At 37.9% G+C, this 16,294-nt stretch overlaps 1 protein-coding gene across 1 annotated transcript in view; it reads right to left on the bottom strand.

Moving 5' to 3' along the window:
• Positions 1–561: 561 nt before the first annotated feature.
• The window catches only part of lrmda (leucine rich melanocyte differentiation associated), a 238,561-nt gene continuing 222,828 nt past the window's right edge, over positions 562–16,294 (bottom strand). Inside the window, exon 7 of the mRNA XM_011484417.4 lies at positions 562–3,106. Within this exon, the coding sequence (XP_011482719.1) occupies positions 3,027–3,106 (80 nt within the window). The 3' untranslated portion in view covers positions 562–3,026. The remainder of the gene's footprint in view (positions 3,107–16,294) is intronic.

Genomic DNA, 16,294 nt, shown 5'->3' with positions numbered 1-16,294 from the left:
CAAAACACAGACAAATAAACCTTGTCATTTTGAAACGCCAGCACTAGTGACCAGGCTCCTGAGCGGTATGTCATCGGGAATATGGTCATACAGTCCTGTAGGAGGCTGTGAGAAGTGTAAATGTGTGTATGCAAGTGATGACTCCACCTCACACACAAATACACAGAAGCTTGCCAACTAGAACAAATGTTTAAGGTAATAAAAATAAGAAATAGACAGACACAAAGTGAACAAACATGGCATCAGGCTATCTCTGACCTTTATGTGCCATGTGGATGAGTGACGTGGGGCACTGAAACATTTTCTTTCCAGCCTCAAAGACATACCTCTTATTTCCATCTTCTAATCGTCTGAGTCTTCATCATCTGTAAAATGTAGTTGTTAACCACACTGGCAGTTGTAATAATGAGTAACACAGGGATGATAAATGTTGATTATCTCCATGGGCTTTATGGGGAAAAAAAATATATCAACGTGACGGACATTTCATCATTAGGCAATAAAGCAAAGTGCTGAAGAAGCCGCTCAATAAGCTCATTATCAAACTGACAAAGACACCTGTTAGTTCAAGCCTTTAATCACATCCAGCAAATGCAATTTTACCTCAGATCAGCTGTTAAACATCATTTGCTCTTGTAAATTCATAAACTGGAGGGTTGCCTTGGAAATCATAATAGTTTCTAATAGAAAGAAAAAAATACAATTTAAAATTGCGATGATGATAAATCAAAATACATTTTTTTGTGCCAGCAGGTAATGAGAAACAATTTGAGAGGCTGTGATTTTAAACTTTCATTACAAAGCGTGAAAGGCAAAACAAGATGAGTAATATGTCCATATGGGTGTTTTGAAAAGGGTAACTCAATTACTTTTTACCATTTCACTTCATTTAGCTTTTTCAGGATATCTTTGGACGGACAAACTTCTCTTGTTTGTTCACTCCAATCATCTTTGAAGCTATTTTCAAAACCTTCCCTGTGGTTTTTTTAAAATATAATGAAGCCGTTTTTTAGCCCAAATAAAAAAAAAAAAGTGTTGTTTTCTAGGACATAGTTTCTGCAGATTGACAGTAGTTCGTTAGAAATTCACCACTGAGTGGTGGGCGGAAGTAAGCCTGACCCCCACTTCCCATCATCCATCTGTTTACACGCTCTCCCCCTAACTTACAACTCCTCATAAGGAAAATAAAGACGTGGATCTATTTGTTTACCAGAGAATGCATGGAAATGGAGCGGGGAGGGGAGCTTGTGGCAACGCCATCACAGCTACAAGCTTTTTCCAACTACATTCTTTCGTCTGCTCCTGATGAACAATGATTTAATTAAAGAAATACACAGAAAGGCTATTTTAGGCTTACAATTTCACCAAAACATGTTAAAACACAATTTTCTTAGGAATGGGTCTTAAGGAGTTTTTAATTATTGTATTTAAAGGAATTTTAGGAGACAGAGCTAAATAGATGAGCTAATTGAGGTAGTTTTGGTATTTGAGGTTCATCATTGATTGTTATCCCACTGAATGAACTCCTAACCCCCTCAGTTTTGCAGTGAGAATTTTTTTTTCTGCAAACTTTTCTCCTAAACCTCTGAAAAATAAGAGTCCCAGCAAAACTGATTTATTATCACTGTCCCTGGAAAGCACATCTGGATATGCGCTAGCCTAAACTAATGCTGGTTATAGAATGTTTTTGCTTTTTTGCTACATTTTTGTTTTGTCTGTGTGCAACAGTTGAACAAGACTGTTGTGGTACATATACATACGTGACACTAGAGAAAGTTGTTCTGCTAAAAGTTACAATCCAGACACAGTAGTTACAGTTTTCCAAACACATTATGAAATGCACAATCTACAGCCATAATTCATAAAAAAATAAGACTTTGCAAGTGAGAAGGGAACATTTAAACGTCATTCCTTTCAATTTCATACAGGTTTATCCTTGTCATAAGTAATATTAAATATAATCATCCTTTTACGGAATTTTAACCATTGAATTACACCATTCAGTTTTATTTTAATTAAGTAGTAGATAAACTAAAGAAGTTCAAATTTGTTTTTTTCTTTATTGTGCCCAAAGTGACTTTTGATATAAAAATGAAAATGAGCTGACAATTATAAAGAGTTTTCAAGAACAACAGGTTATTCGTGCTTTTGGACCTAAGAACCATAACATTCTTAGCCAAAGAATTTGATAAAAGTGGGAGTTCAACAAGCAGTTCAGGTTCAACCACAATTGTCCACAAGTATGTTGTTCAATACATTAGTAGTTAAGAGAACTACCTAATGGAAAGCTAACATTTATTAAAAAAAAACAAATCAATGAATCCTTTTTTCTGAGTATTGCTGTCTTATCCAGTTGTATAAAAAAATTGTTAATGTTTTTTTTTTTTTCATTTAAGGTGAAATGGAGTCCTGACTTTAATGGTTCGCTGCGGATTAGCAACCTATGGCATGAAGGGGTTAAACATCAGCTTTTAATCAGCACTTAAATGTGTGTGTGTGTGTGTGTGTGTGGAAGAGAAGGAAGGAAAAGGGTGAATAAAGTAGATGAGTCCATGTCAGGGCCCAGGTGTGTGACCACCACCCCTTTCACCCTTGATTAGAGGTGGTAGTGGACAAGTGATCCATCATGGCTGTCAAAGAAAAGGAAGCAATTGGCTGGGTCTGTTTGTCGCTGACTGACTGGGAGACAATGAGAGACAGGAGGGAGACACTGTCCTTGCTTGTTGTGTGAGTTGTGTGTCTGCGGTCGTGTGGCGGCTGATGCTTAGAGGCAATCATGTCAGTGGGAGTGTCATCTCTGACTGTGAGTGGCAAGCGGGGAGCCCCACTCAGCTCAGCACAGGGCGCTGTAGAACCAAGGCTTGAACATTGTAATACATACCAATGCCATTCTTCTACTGACGGCAGTGAAATCATTTCCCTAGCAGGAAGTTTACAACTCATTTGTGGTTACAATAAATAGAAGCAGTGCATCCGTGGGTTCTTCCATGATCATCCATCATCGTTTAAGCCCCTCAGGATGTCCGTCAAAGCTGGTCATTTCGGATGAATCTGTTGCCCTCTGAGTGCTTCCCATAGTAGATGTAGCGGCACTTGGCAAACACACCTAAAAAATAAAGATCAGGACAACTTTTAAGGTTTGTGCCGTGCTCATATAAACCTGTGTTAAATAGAAAGAACTTCATTTAACCACATTTTCTATCTGTTTATGTAAAAGGTTGTTAGTAAATTTGATGAAATCTTAAAAAAAATTATTTTTGTAAAAACCTATGTTTTCTTAAACATGTAGATTAATTTAGCTCTTGATGTCTATTGATGCAAATATGCATCAAATCACATCAGCTGCAAAATGACCTTAATTTCACATCTACTTAAAAGCAAAAACATGAGTGATTTTATTTTGCTTTCATAGCTGGAAATAAACAGAGGCATCAAGGGGTTAGTATGAAATTGTTCTTCACGATTAACAGAAATATCAGTTCATCAAATTGATTTTTCTTTAATTAGAAGTTTTTTAAAACAAGTATTTGGTCTGTTTGTTATTTTTTTTTCCTTTTAGCAATGAAAGTTCCGTCAAAATTGCTAGTTCTGTAAACTCAATAAATCAAAAGACTTAATATTTCAAACAAAATTGGCTTTCGGATGGCAATTTACAAGATAAATAAGATTTAATTGTTTAAAGACCCACTCTAATTATCTTTTGATCTATTGTAAACGTTTGCCTAGTGGTCTTTTAATCATGATTATGCAGTTTTTATATATTGAAAAACCTGTGTTGTTTTCCAGGACATAATTTCTACAGAGCAGCAGTAGTTAATTAGAAATTCTCCTCTGAGTGGATGGGACAGTTTGTGTGGAGTAAGCCCGCCTCTGCTTCCCAACATCCATCTGTTTACACACCCTTTTTAAAGCCCCTCACAACCCCAACCTAACGTTACAGATGCAACAGAAATAGCAAGCAATATCGGAGCAATGCAGCCGAACAGTTTTGGGCCAAATGCCAAGAAGAGAAAAAAAAAGATCCACATGGATCTAGTCATCTATAGGTGGATTTATCAGAATGGAGCAGAGCAGGGAGCTGGTGGCTCGCTGTATTAGCCTCTTTGTCACACCTACAAGCTTTATCCAACAACATTATTTCATCTGGTAATGATTCACAAGGATTTGATGCAATTTTAGGCTAAATGTTCTTTATGTACAATCTTCATCATGAAAAAACTCCACAAGAACATGTTAACAACTCTAATATAAAACAATATATTTAAAAGGTTGCTATGATTTGGGCAACTTTTATTTTTTTGGACAACAAATCCCAAACTTTTTTGACTCCTGTTATCCAGAAAGCTATAGTCTGTTTTGTGATACAAAGAGCTAAGAGTTTTTCTTTCCACTTCTCAAACTGGTCTGTTCCACGATGGAATTGATATCTGATGGTTAAAGTGATGAGAGCAAAATTTATTAACGTAACATATTTTATTTGGGGTTATACCATGGTCCGGTTGAATACTCGATTCTGATTGGCTGCTGGGTATGCGTTAAAACCTGATAACCGCACGGTGAAAAAAGAAGTTCCGGTCGGCTAGCTTAAATGATTTGTATCACTGCGCCGGCTTCTGTAAAACAACCTTTTGCTTCATCATCTGGGCAAAAACAAGCGGTAAGCGATTAACTTTCCCTCTGAATTGATGCTTTATTCAACCCATCGGGACGATCAGCATATATATATCACCTAATCTTGACTGCAGCGGTGGTGCTGCGCGACGCGGACTATATGTTACGTCCATCACGTAACATATTCGTCATTAACCCTTACGTAACAGCTCTGAGGATATTAAGCATTATTGCCTCATGACATAATTCATTAAAGAATCATGGAAAAACTGGATTGCATTACAAATTTAATCCAATTTTCTTTTATTTCATTACATCAATACAAAATATACAGTTTAATATGATAAACAGACAAAAATAAAAATATAATAAATCACACACCAAACGAACATGCGATGAGATAAAGACATTAAGGACGTTCTTGGTGTAATAAGAGATGGCGCTGTCTAAGAAGAGGGCTGCCCAGAATTGTGCAGGTCGTTTGCTCTGATGCTGATGTCACAGCCCCTTGCATCGCCACTTGATGAATGTGGCTGGCTGCACCTATGTGTCACCTCTTGCCAAATGAGGCAAGGACAAGTGGCATTAGTGCTGTCAATGATCCTCTGACAGCAGAACAGATACAGCTTTCAGCAGTTTTTCTAAATAGACATCAAGTACGTTACAGGAGGAGGGAAAGGAAAGACAGATGAGGGAGGCGGCGGCGCCGTAGGATGAGGGGTGCTCCAATCGTCCAATCACATATTCCAAAGAGACATTGTCAAGAGCAGGAAGAGAATGGCAACTAAGTGACAGAAGGGAGAGACGGGGACAGAGATACTGGTGCCATATTAGTGCCAAGCATATTCTGATGCCACCCTCAATTCTAACCAAACCTGACACGCCGCTCTCTTTCCCCGTTCTGTCTGACTCTTTAAAGTAGGCTCTACAATGTCTCACGCACACATATATGTGCTTGCATGGAGTGCACAGATATGCATATAAAGCGACACGCACACACCAGTTCCTTGCAGCAGTGGTGGGTGTTCTGTCAGGCGGAGGAGTAGTATGGCAGAAGCAGAAGTCCACAGGCCCGAGGACAAGCTCAGTCAATCTAAATCTGGACTTTGTAGTGCAGCAGTGCTCATTTCCCCTCATAGCACAGCTACTTGAGGTGATCCAAACACAAGCGTGTGAGAAGCTGTCACCTCAGATAAAATCCAGGACCAGCTCCATGCCTGCCTGCTCCCCTGGTAGATACATGAGAGTGTGTGAGTGCCGCTCTGACAACGAGGAGGTTGGGAGTGGAAGGGATGAATTCCAGCTGCCGCGATTTGCCTTGGGATATAGGTGCCACAGTTGGACTTGACACCACAGGACTCAAAAAAATCTCACAGTGCTCTGATCGCACGGTTGCTGGGATCTTTCACATATTCACAGCACACCCAGCAAGAAACTAACTCCCTCCAGAAGTCAGGCCCTTAAAGAGATTACCCGCTCAGACCAGAAGCAGGGCTCCTATAAGACATTACCTAGCGGGGGAATGTTTGTAGGTTGCAACCAAAGCCTTTAATAGATAACCTTCACAGATGAAGGGACTAAAGCTAAAAAAGCCGGAAGCCTTCACACTCTGCTGAGCTTGTCACTAGCCTGTAGGGACCATAAAGGATTGGAAGGACTACATTAGGTGATGTTACAGAACCAAGAAGAAACTTCCATAAAACACGAGACCTGTAGCTCTCCAATGGTGTTAATATACTAGGGGTGTAACGATTCATTTAAACACTGATTTGATACATATCATAATTTTTGGTTGATGTAGATGATGTTGGTTTATTTTGAATGATACGATTCACTAACCGAAAAATCAATCTAAGACATCTTTAGCCGAAATTCAACTTTGAATTTTTCAATGACGGTTTGGTATAATGTTCCAATAATGTTCCGTTTACGTGGAAAAACAACAGTGGACTAAACTTTATGAAACTAAAATGTGAATGGATTTACCATTAATTGCTGTTTGTGTGTTTGTTTGTACACGTTTAATTTACACTTGATTAACTTGCAAGAAATACAAGGAATTTGGAAAACTTCATTTGCTTGGTTCAGTAACCAGGTATTTATTTATGAGTCATAAGGGTTGAAGTGTTTTGGCTAAAGATGTCCTGAATCGATCTTAGGTCAGTGAATCAGAGCGAATCGGATCGTTCAACTATGAATTGGATCATCAACCACAAATTATGATATAAACTGACTATCGTCAAAATGAATCGTTAAAGTTTCAGTTTCCACGGATTGGAGTGTAATGATGGTCGATCATTTTTTGCCGCCATCATATGTCTGTTGTCCGCTGCGACGTACTTGGTCGTTTGACGTTATAATAATATAAACCTACCATGCCCCAACCTAAATGGTATTTTCCAGTATCTATTATAATAAATTTATTTCATTTTGAAACAATTTTATAATAGTATAGGTCGATCTGGTTGGATTGAAGGAATGTACTGTAAATGGATTCATTGATTATTAATCGTTATACCCCTATATTATACTGCACACGTATGAAATTGCAAAGACAAAAAAAAAAAAGAAAACATGAGGACTAAGAATCAGTCCGGTTCCCCAGAGGTACAAAGTATACAAACGTGAAAGTCCTTCTTTAAGCATATTAAGCAGTGTTTTAAGTTCATAAACAAACCACCTCTATTCACGGAATTCTCTTCACAGCGAGGGCTTGCTCTCATTAGAGGAGAAACCAGGAGAGTGATGCGATAACTGGTGGAAGGAGAGAACCAAAAAAGCAAAATTATCTCAAACAACAGCATGTGGGTAGACTCTCATACCTGTGGCGTTCTTTCTAATTTCCGCCATATCTTCTGGGTATCCCAACTCACAGACGACTGCACTAGACTCAGAACTTACACTTCCAGCAAACACACAACCCCCAGACACAAAGGCATACAATAAAACCAGTGGGAAGTTTCACTGAAATGATGAATTAACTAGGTGACGAGAAGGCTAACGTTTCCATCAGTCCCTGGTGGAAGAATACTTAAGCCGATGTAGTGCATGTGTCCTAAACCCTTGTTCCCTAAGAGGTAGAGCCTAATTCTTTGTCTTTATTAAAAGACTACAGTTGGTTCTCGGTATCCTTGTCCTGGGGATACTTTGAGTGTCGATTCATCATCACAAGTCATGTTCTTAGAGCTGATTACCCAAAGCAGGCGTCCTCTCTGCAAGAGCTTAATGGGCATCATGTGACTAGTTGTATAAAACACAAAGAGGATATAGATAGATAGTCTTTATTGTCATTGCAACATTGTACAACGAGATTAAGGTGCAAAAATAGTCAAATAGTAAAAATAGTAAAAAAAATAAAATCACAATAAATAGTATAAAAACAATATAAAATACAGCAGACATAACCCACACACGCGTGAACATTCTGTCATGTTTCCATTTATGGCTTGTTCTTTACAGCGTTTAATGTAGTTATTGCTACGGGATAAAAACTTTCCTTGAATCTGTCAGTCCTTGTTTTGATTGACCTGAACCTTCTCCCTGATGGCAACAGTTCAAAGAGGGAGTGTCCAGGGTGTGAAATGTCCTTAAGAATGTCCTGGGCTTTTTTGAGGCAGCGCGAGTTGTGGAGTTCTTCCAGAGGGGGGAGAGGGCAGCCAGTGATCTTCTGTGCCGTGTTAATGACCCTCTGAAGAGCTTTCCTCTGAGCCACTGTGCATCTGCTGAACCACACACAGACACAGTACGTGAGGATGCTCTCAATAGAGCATCGATAAAAGGACACCAGCAGTCTCTGGGAGATGTTGTTCTTCCTGAGCACCCTTAGGAAGTGCAGTCTCTGCTGGGCCTTTTTTAGCAGCTCAGAGGTGTTTACTCCCCAGGTTAGATCCCTTCATTATAAAAATGTTGTTTTCATTCTTAATTATCCATTTCTGGAAAGTATATGTTGAAAGACTTAAAAGAGAAATGAGCACTGCAAAAGGCCAAAGCAACAGGAAACTGTGGGGGTGTATAGCGACAATGATAGACTTAAGATTAAGACTTCTACCTAAAAAGGAAATTGCCCAAATGTTAGCAACAAAACACTAGAGGGTTATTGCATTGGAGTCAGAGTTCTACAGTGTTGTAAACCCTTGTGTTCTTGAGCCACAGTTATCCAGGTTTGACTTTTAATACATTGAATCATAGCATAATTTGTAGCTTCTGATACGTTTTCTGTGATGGCACTTTGTTGTTTTTACATTTTAATAAGATAAACCTACCATGCCTCAATCCAAATGACATTTTCCAATATCAATTATAATCAATTTATTTCATTTTTCAAATGATTGTGTAAAAGAAAAAGTCAATTTGATTAATAGCTTGCCTCAGACGGATCGATCTGGAATAGAAATTGTTACATCCTTAATTTTAAATGACTATGTTATTTGGAACCAATCAAAACACAAATTTGACAGAATTCTCCTGGTATCTTTACCACAGTTCATCAGAACAAACGATCATCTATTTTAGAGTGTACACTACCCCTTCCATACTTCATAGGGAAGATTACAATATTAAGGTCAGTCTTACCCTTGTGGGCATATGCAGACAGCATGAACTGGCCTTTATAGTTCTGCTACCTGACCTGAAAGTGACAGGTATCTGCAAAGTCTAATGTTACTCCTTCCATTTGAGTTATCTTTAGCAAAGAAAGAATTAGGGTTACATGAAATAGAAAAGAAAGGAGGGTACAGGGGCAAGCTTCCTGTTGGAATTTTGTTAAAAGTGAACACTGACACAGTTTGCTTTTTTCCACCTAAATTAAATCAGGATTAACAGTTTTCTTTTTTACTTTTAATTTTTAAGTTTTCATGTTTTTTTCTCACAAGGGGACATTTTCTTGATGATGTCAATGAACCCAAAGACACTATTGGTAGTATTAATCTATTCATAACAGATGATGCAGGTGATTATAATGGGAGGAGTTCAATTCCAAGCTTGCTTTGGGTAAAAAAGGGCTTAGTCTAAAACCAGGAATGAGAAATCCCAGAGCCAGCATTCCTCCATGTTTTCAAAATATCCGCACTCTTCCCACTGCTCCTTATATAGATCAGGAGTTTCTAGTTTTTCAGAAGAGTTAAGTTTGTTGGAAAACGAGCAGCAACGTTGCCCTTGGTGCTCATCCCTCAACACTGATGCTGGAATCTTTAGGAAAGTTCTGCAACTGTCTGACAATGAGTTAATGGAGTGATGAAGATAAAAAAAATAACAAAGGGAAAGATAGTTACAATTCCCCTTTTTTAATATCAGGCAAATGCACTTAGTGTCATGAAAAACACAACAAATACTAATTAAAAGAGAGGAATAACTTTTGACTCCCATTTGAACCAAAACAATGAAGCAAAACTTGCCCATTCAGGATATATCTGACCTATAAATGACATGTGGTGACAATCATGGAGCTAAAAAAAAGTGGTATAAAAGTAGACGTACAGAAACCAATAGATCACATGAGCACATCTGACAAACGTTTCTCAAACAGAAAAGCCACACTTGGTCTTCACAGACATTCTTGGTCAGTTTGATGATCGACTAAGTTAAGCCTTTAATATTAGAGCTTTGGCTCTAGTGTTGACATTCTTTACCATAACTCTTTAACTGTCTATGCACTTATCGTAATTCCAGTGGATTCTAAAGCGAAGAAAAGCAACCAAGCACCAATACGTGCCACTTTGCAGCAGTGAAGTGCTCACACAGACAACGTCAATCTGCCGAAAACCCCTGAGTCAGCATAATCTGATTCGGGTCTAGTTTGACACATGTGACATAAGCGGTCGAAGAGTAACGTCAACATCTCCGGTGTTAAAGGGTAAAAATTTCCTACAGTTTGATCTGAGGCAGCGCTTTAGCAGCTGGAGGGCCAAAAGGGTTTCTCCTTCCTAGAACTAACTCTTGCTTTGTTTCAAAGTCTGTCTTTTTCTCTAGGTTTGTACTCATACTTTTTTGATATAGTTGTCTTCTAGCGTAGAAGACCCTGAGGTGTACCTGGATGCTGCTTGGTGTACTGTTGTGGGTTATTGTACAATGCAAAGGTCATCTTTGTTAAAAGTAAAGTGGGAATCTGGTCCAAAAAAGACAAGTGCACTGAATTTTCCACCCTTCAGGTTTATTCTCTTTCTTCTACATATATGTGTTTTCAAACTCTGCTACATTTTTCTCTTTTTTTTTATAGAAGTTGTTTGACTGTTTTCATATTAATTCTTTTTCTCCAAAATGAAATAAAAATTCTACCTCTAAGACTTTATCTTTCATGCACTCCACTTTGATGATGTGACTACTGTGTTTTTTGAATTTTTTTTTCCTTTTATCTCAGCCACTGAGAACACAACACTAGCGTGTTTTCTAAATTGCATGAAATCACGGCATGCTTCAAAACCCAGCATTAAACCAGTGCACACTTAGAAGAAAAAGGTTTAGGGGGAATCAGAGAGGAAAGCTGATGGAGTAGATTTAATGATTGTTCGCTGCTTAAATCCAGCTTGACTTATTTCAAGGGTCATCAATATGTCAAAGAAAGACATATTCAACGGATGTAGCTGCATCAAGGTTATCTGTTCTTGGTATAAATTCATTATCTGTGGTCCAGGATTTTTGGTCTGATGTTCTTTACCTTTATTCACTTCTTTTTTTAGCTTCATCTCATTTTCCTTCATTTTATTTTAATCATTTTCAGACTTTGATTAAGTACGTTTTCCCACTGACTACAATTGTCTACCTCTTCTTTTAAATTCCCCTCTTTGAGTTTCACAGTTTTTTTCCCCTTAAAAACATACTGTACACAAACAGTAAACCTAACAGTCAAATCAAACAAGTTATTTGCTGTTATGGTGAGGTACTGGGAATTTTAGAATGACACTACAAAACTTGGTGTGAACTTTAACATGAGAATTGGAGCAAAGCATGCCGTCAAGAAAAAACAAAAGAACTGAGTTGTCTTTTTTCTCATAGGTTAGTGCAAGACAAAGTTATTTCATTATTTCAACAAGTCACCTTTAAAAAACTTTAAAAATATTTTGTTGAATTTTTTTTTTTTACATTAATCACATTACACTCACATACACACATATATATTAAAAGTATTAACTAATAATGAGAGTTATTTCTTAATTAAAATGGCGTATACTTATATAGCCCTTTTCTACCTACAAGGCCCAAAGTGCTTTACCGTCACACAGATTCACACACTGGTGGCGGCTCCGCTGCCAAACACTGGCACCAACCTCCCACCAGAGGCAACCTGGGGTTCAGTGTCTTGCCCAAGGGCACATCGACTCATGGGCATGCAAGGCGGGAATTGAACCTGCAAACTTACGATCATGGGTTGACTGCCCTACCGCTGCACCACGGCCGCCCAAAATTAATTAACTAATTAGAGATTAGTGCTTTTTACTTGAATGTTTTGTTTATGTCTTCTTATTGTATTTTAAGGGTTAGGGAGTAACTACATTACAATTATTGGCCCACAAGATTTTCCATCAGAGTCACATGATTTACTTCTTTTTTTGTTTTTTTCGAATTATTTTCTGATTATAATTATAGGAATCCTTAAATACATGAAAATATTCAGTTTTTGCTTGATGTCTTGCTTACAAATGTTCAAAATTCTCATTTATTTTATTTTTATATCAGTGAAATAATAGCTCTTGGTGGAAAACATCTTAGATTTTAATAAAAGTACCATCAGCATTAGAAGTAAGTTTAAAAATGCTGAAACCTAAAGTTAATTACAAAATAAAATATCACAGACTACTTCAAATCACACATGTATTTATCTTCAGTGGGTTTTTCGTGCTGTTGTATAGAAAGTTTTTGTTCTTGCCAGCAGATCAACCCAACTTTTGGTTTTGATTTTCTGTCATCATGTGAGTTATTTGGCAGTGAAAATAGAGTGCTTTTATGTTTTATAATTAAAGTTAGGTTTAAAAAAAAACAATCAAAAGCAAGGAAAGCTTGATTTATTACTTTAAAAATAACCTGGACATGTGTCTCATTGATTGTGCTGTACAAGTGATACAACTTTCTTTTTCTCCACTGAAACTTAACACCTGCTTTGAGGTGAAGAAACTAAGAAAAATAAATGTCAGATGAGGGACATTTGCAGCCAAATATTAGGAGCATAAAAATGCACGGATCTCTGCACACCTCCTCTGATCGAGGGGTTATTTAAAAGTTTATGGGATCGGATTGTATCGTGCATGCACCAACTGACAGCCGTCCTGACAGTATTGATCTCTAAATGTTAGCTTTGGTTTGTTTTAACATACAAAGTATGTTTGATTGTGTAGACACTTGGATTCCTGGGAATAACATGCTTTGTTGATGACAGGGGTCAGAAATGACTAGTTTTAGGCACCGGAATGGGAACAGAAAACAACAAGGAAACTGTTAATATATGTGTTTAACACACACCCTAAATTGTCCATAGGTATAAATGTTAGTGTGATGGGGTGTGTGATTTGTGGCCCTGCGGTTGGCGACCTGTCCAGGGTGTCCCCTAATTTTTTTTTTTAACTTGTCCTGTCCAACAGCTGGGAAATCAGATGAGAGCTGAAGGCCCCTTGTGTTGGACATATTTTACTTTAACAACAGGGGTTATGAATCTTCAGACAAACCAGAGGTATGTCTGAATAAACCCCTTTTGTAATCGAGAGGGGGTATAGGAGGGTGATTATAGAGGGGGGGGGGGTAAAACCATAAAGCAAGTTGCTGGATGGTTATAATCATTAAACATACCTGTTGGCTCCACAAATGTTCACATGTCAACATGTACACAATACAAATAATGTTCACACACGCATACCTATGCATTCAAATCAACTAGTGTGAAACATTTCATTCAATCATTATTTGTGCAAAGGTGAGCTAACACCTATGCTCAAGTGATTGTTTAAGTTCTTCTAAAATGGATGATGGAATAAAAAAAGAAGGAGAGAGAGTGCCCAGCCATCCCCACACCAAGACCCCCACCGCAGCGGCAACTAACACCCCCCTAACACCCGGATGTCCCCTGCTTTTGCCCACGAGTGGCTGGGATATAGGCTCTGGCAGCCCAGGGACCCCAAAAGAGACAAAATGGGTTTCGAAGATGAATCAATCAATGATGAATATCAATTAATTAATTCATTCATTTATGAATGAATTAATCCAGATATGCAAATCACAATAAAGCGAAAACTGAAAAACATTTGTGAAAATACCCTTAAAGTTATTTTTGCTTTTTAGTTTACGCCATGTTGGGTTCAGATCGTGTTTGATGGTTCAACTTTCTGCATCCCGTGTTTCTGTTAATTAGTCTTGAGTGTATTTCAGTCATTGGTTGATCTTAGCTCTTCCTGTCATAACCCCCTTTTAGCCCAATTGCCACATGAGTTTTTATTAACAAATGCATCTCATAATTAAAAGCAAAAACTTTTCAAGTTTTAAGTTTAAGTTTTAATGTTCTTTGTTTATCTTTGTTGATTCTTGTCCAGAGCTCCCTTGAAAAAGAGATTTTTAACCTCAATGGGACCCCCTCTGGTTCAATAAAGGTAAAATAAAAAGGTTTATTAACCTTTTACACCAGAGTTTTAGCTCCAGTGGATTCTAAAGTGGAGAACAGTAGCCTTGCACTGATTTACATCTATGCAATTAACCTTAATTAGCTTACTCTGTTGTTGGAAAAAGCTGTTTTGCGCTGTTTTGCAACATTTTATGTTAATATGTGTTGTATAACAGCAAAAAGCAGCTTTATAGCGTCAGAATCAGCTGATTCACACTTCCTGCATGTTTTCCAAAGGTCTAGCATGTTCTAATTGGCTGGAAACACCTTAACCAGGTAATCAGTCATGAGTAGGGCTTGGATGTCTGGAAATTATTCAGACACACCGGCCCTTGAGGCCTGGAGTTGCCTATTCCTGAGTCGAAAATGGTCAAATAGTTACTTTATAATCAAAGAGCGTGGAGTATTTAGGTGTCCCAAGTGACATCTTCAGTGTTAAAGGGTTACTTACATTTTTCAAAATTTACCACATCTGGTATTTAGGTCCTCCACACAGCTTTATTCCTGCTAGAAAGTAGTTTAGTCATCCAAAAAAAACATTTTAACATAAAAGTATAAATGTAATATATACTGTATGTATAAAATTATCCTTCTTGAAAGTTAGTGGTTCTTTAGGTGTCAACTCTTGTTGCCCGGTTCAGTAACTTTCAAAAAAGTATCAACATGTTTGTTCTTTTGGCTAAAGTTCAACATAAAATGTCAGTTTTTATGGTTATCGTACTCACCCCAAATTCACACATTAGTAAAAAAGGGCCTTAAATAAGATCAAGAAGATGAACAGAAATCTATAGTGAGAAATTAAAGTGACAAGATGGGAGGAGACAATAACGTCACCATCAATATGGGGTTCATCTCATTATCTTTTATATGATGTGACTTTCTCAAGAAAACCATAAACGTGTTATGTGACAAACTGTAACTGAATTATTCTTCACTCAATCTGTTCCCATAGGCTGCCTCGTCCATTAGTTGTGTTTTCACCACTGGGGTGTCAATCGTCTCTCTTGGGTCTCAAACATATGCGCCGTTTGCAACTTAAAAAGAATTTAGGGTGACATTTGACCTTCACCAGTAAAATATATTTAGTCCATTAAACATAAATACCTGTCATAATGATGCATGCCCCAGGGTTTATGCATTTTCTGCTCCCCTCTTGTCGGTTTACTGCGGCCAAACAACTGCAGTGCCTGCATGTTCTCAACTTTGGCGTATTGATTAAACTTTTAAATAGCTGCCATATAACCCTGAGACATCAGGAAGATTAATTTGCGTCAATGTTCATCTGTAATTCATTAGCCATTTATACTCTCCACATTTACACGAGCTATCGGGCAGAAGCATCCCATTTTTCACCAAGACAAAGACTGGGGAGAGGGCAGAGAGGGGGGAGGAAAGGAAGGAGGGATGGAGAGACAAGAAGAAGGGGATTATATGGCGCAAGTAGTACTCCAGCCTGTCAAGAATGAATAAAAACCTGTTGTTTTGATCGAGTTCCTAAAAAACAATAAAATAAAATAAAGCACTCAGTACAATTTCTTAGAAAATATTGAAATTTATCCGATACCATATTCGCGTCGGATGGTTCAGGCTTCCACGGCGTGCGTTCATTTCTGATAATGCACACTTCGTCTACCATTAACCCTTATGTAATTGTGCAAAAGCTACGGTAGGCCTATATGCTGAATTTTAATTGATGTAGAACATTTAGATACAGCTACACACACTTACATTAAAGTAGCTCTTGTTTGTAACTCTTTTTAGGTACCGGTAAATTATAACAATTTCTGAGTTTAAGTGAGAGCGTGCGACTGTAAGGTGTTTAGAACCTGGGTATATGAGGTGACTAATAAAAAAAACACAAGAGGATCACTGAAGAATAAAAATAGGGAGATTGTGTTTGGGTGATGGAGAGTTGAAGGATTTGCTATTACTACAGGTTGATAGGCTGTCAGAAGAGAAATGCTGGATTGTGGCTCAACCAGCCCCGATCAATATCAAGCAGCGAGTTTTGTCAAATGATTCTCCTTGGAGAGCAACAATAACAAATTCTTTCTGTTTTCACGTGCTTGGAAGGGGGCATTCTTGCAGATAAAGGCAAGGGTG

The sequence above is a fragment of the Oryzias latipes genome, chromosome 15 (assembly GCF_053564925.1).
Source record: "Oryzias latipes strain Hd-rR chromosome 15, Olatipes_Hd-rR_3.1".
Taxonomy (NCBI): Eukaryota; Metazoa; Chordata; class Actinopteri; order Beloniformes; family Adrianichthyidae; genus Oryzias; species Oryzias latipes.
This window is presented reverse-complemented; position numbering and strand designations above follow the sequence as displayed.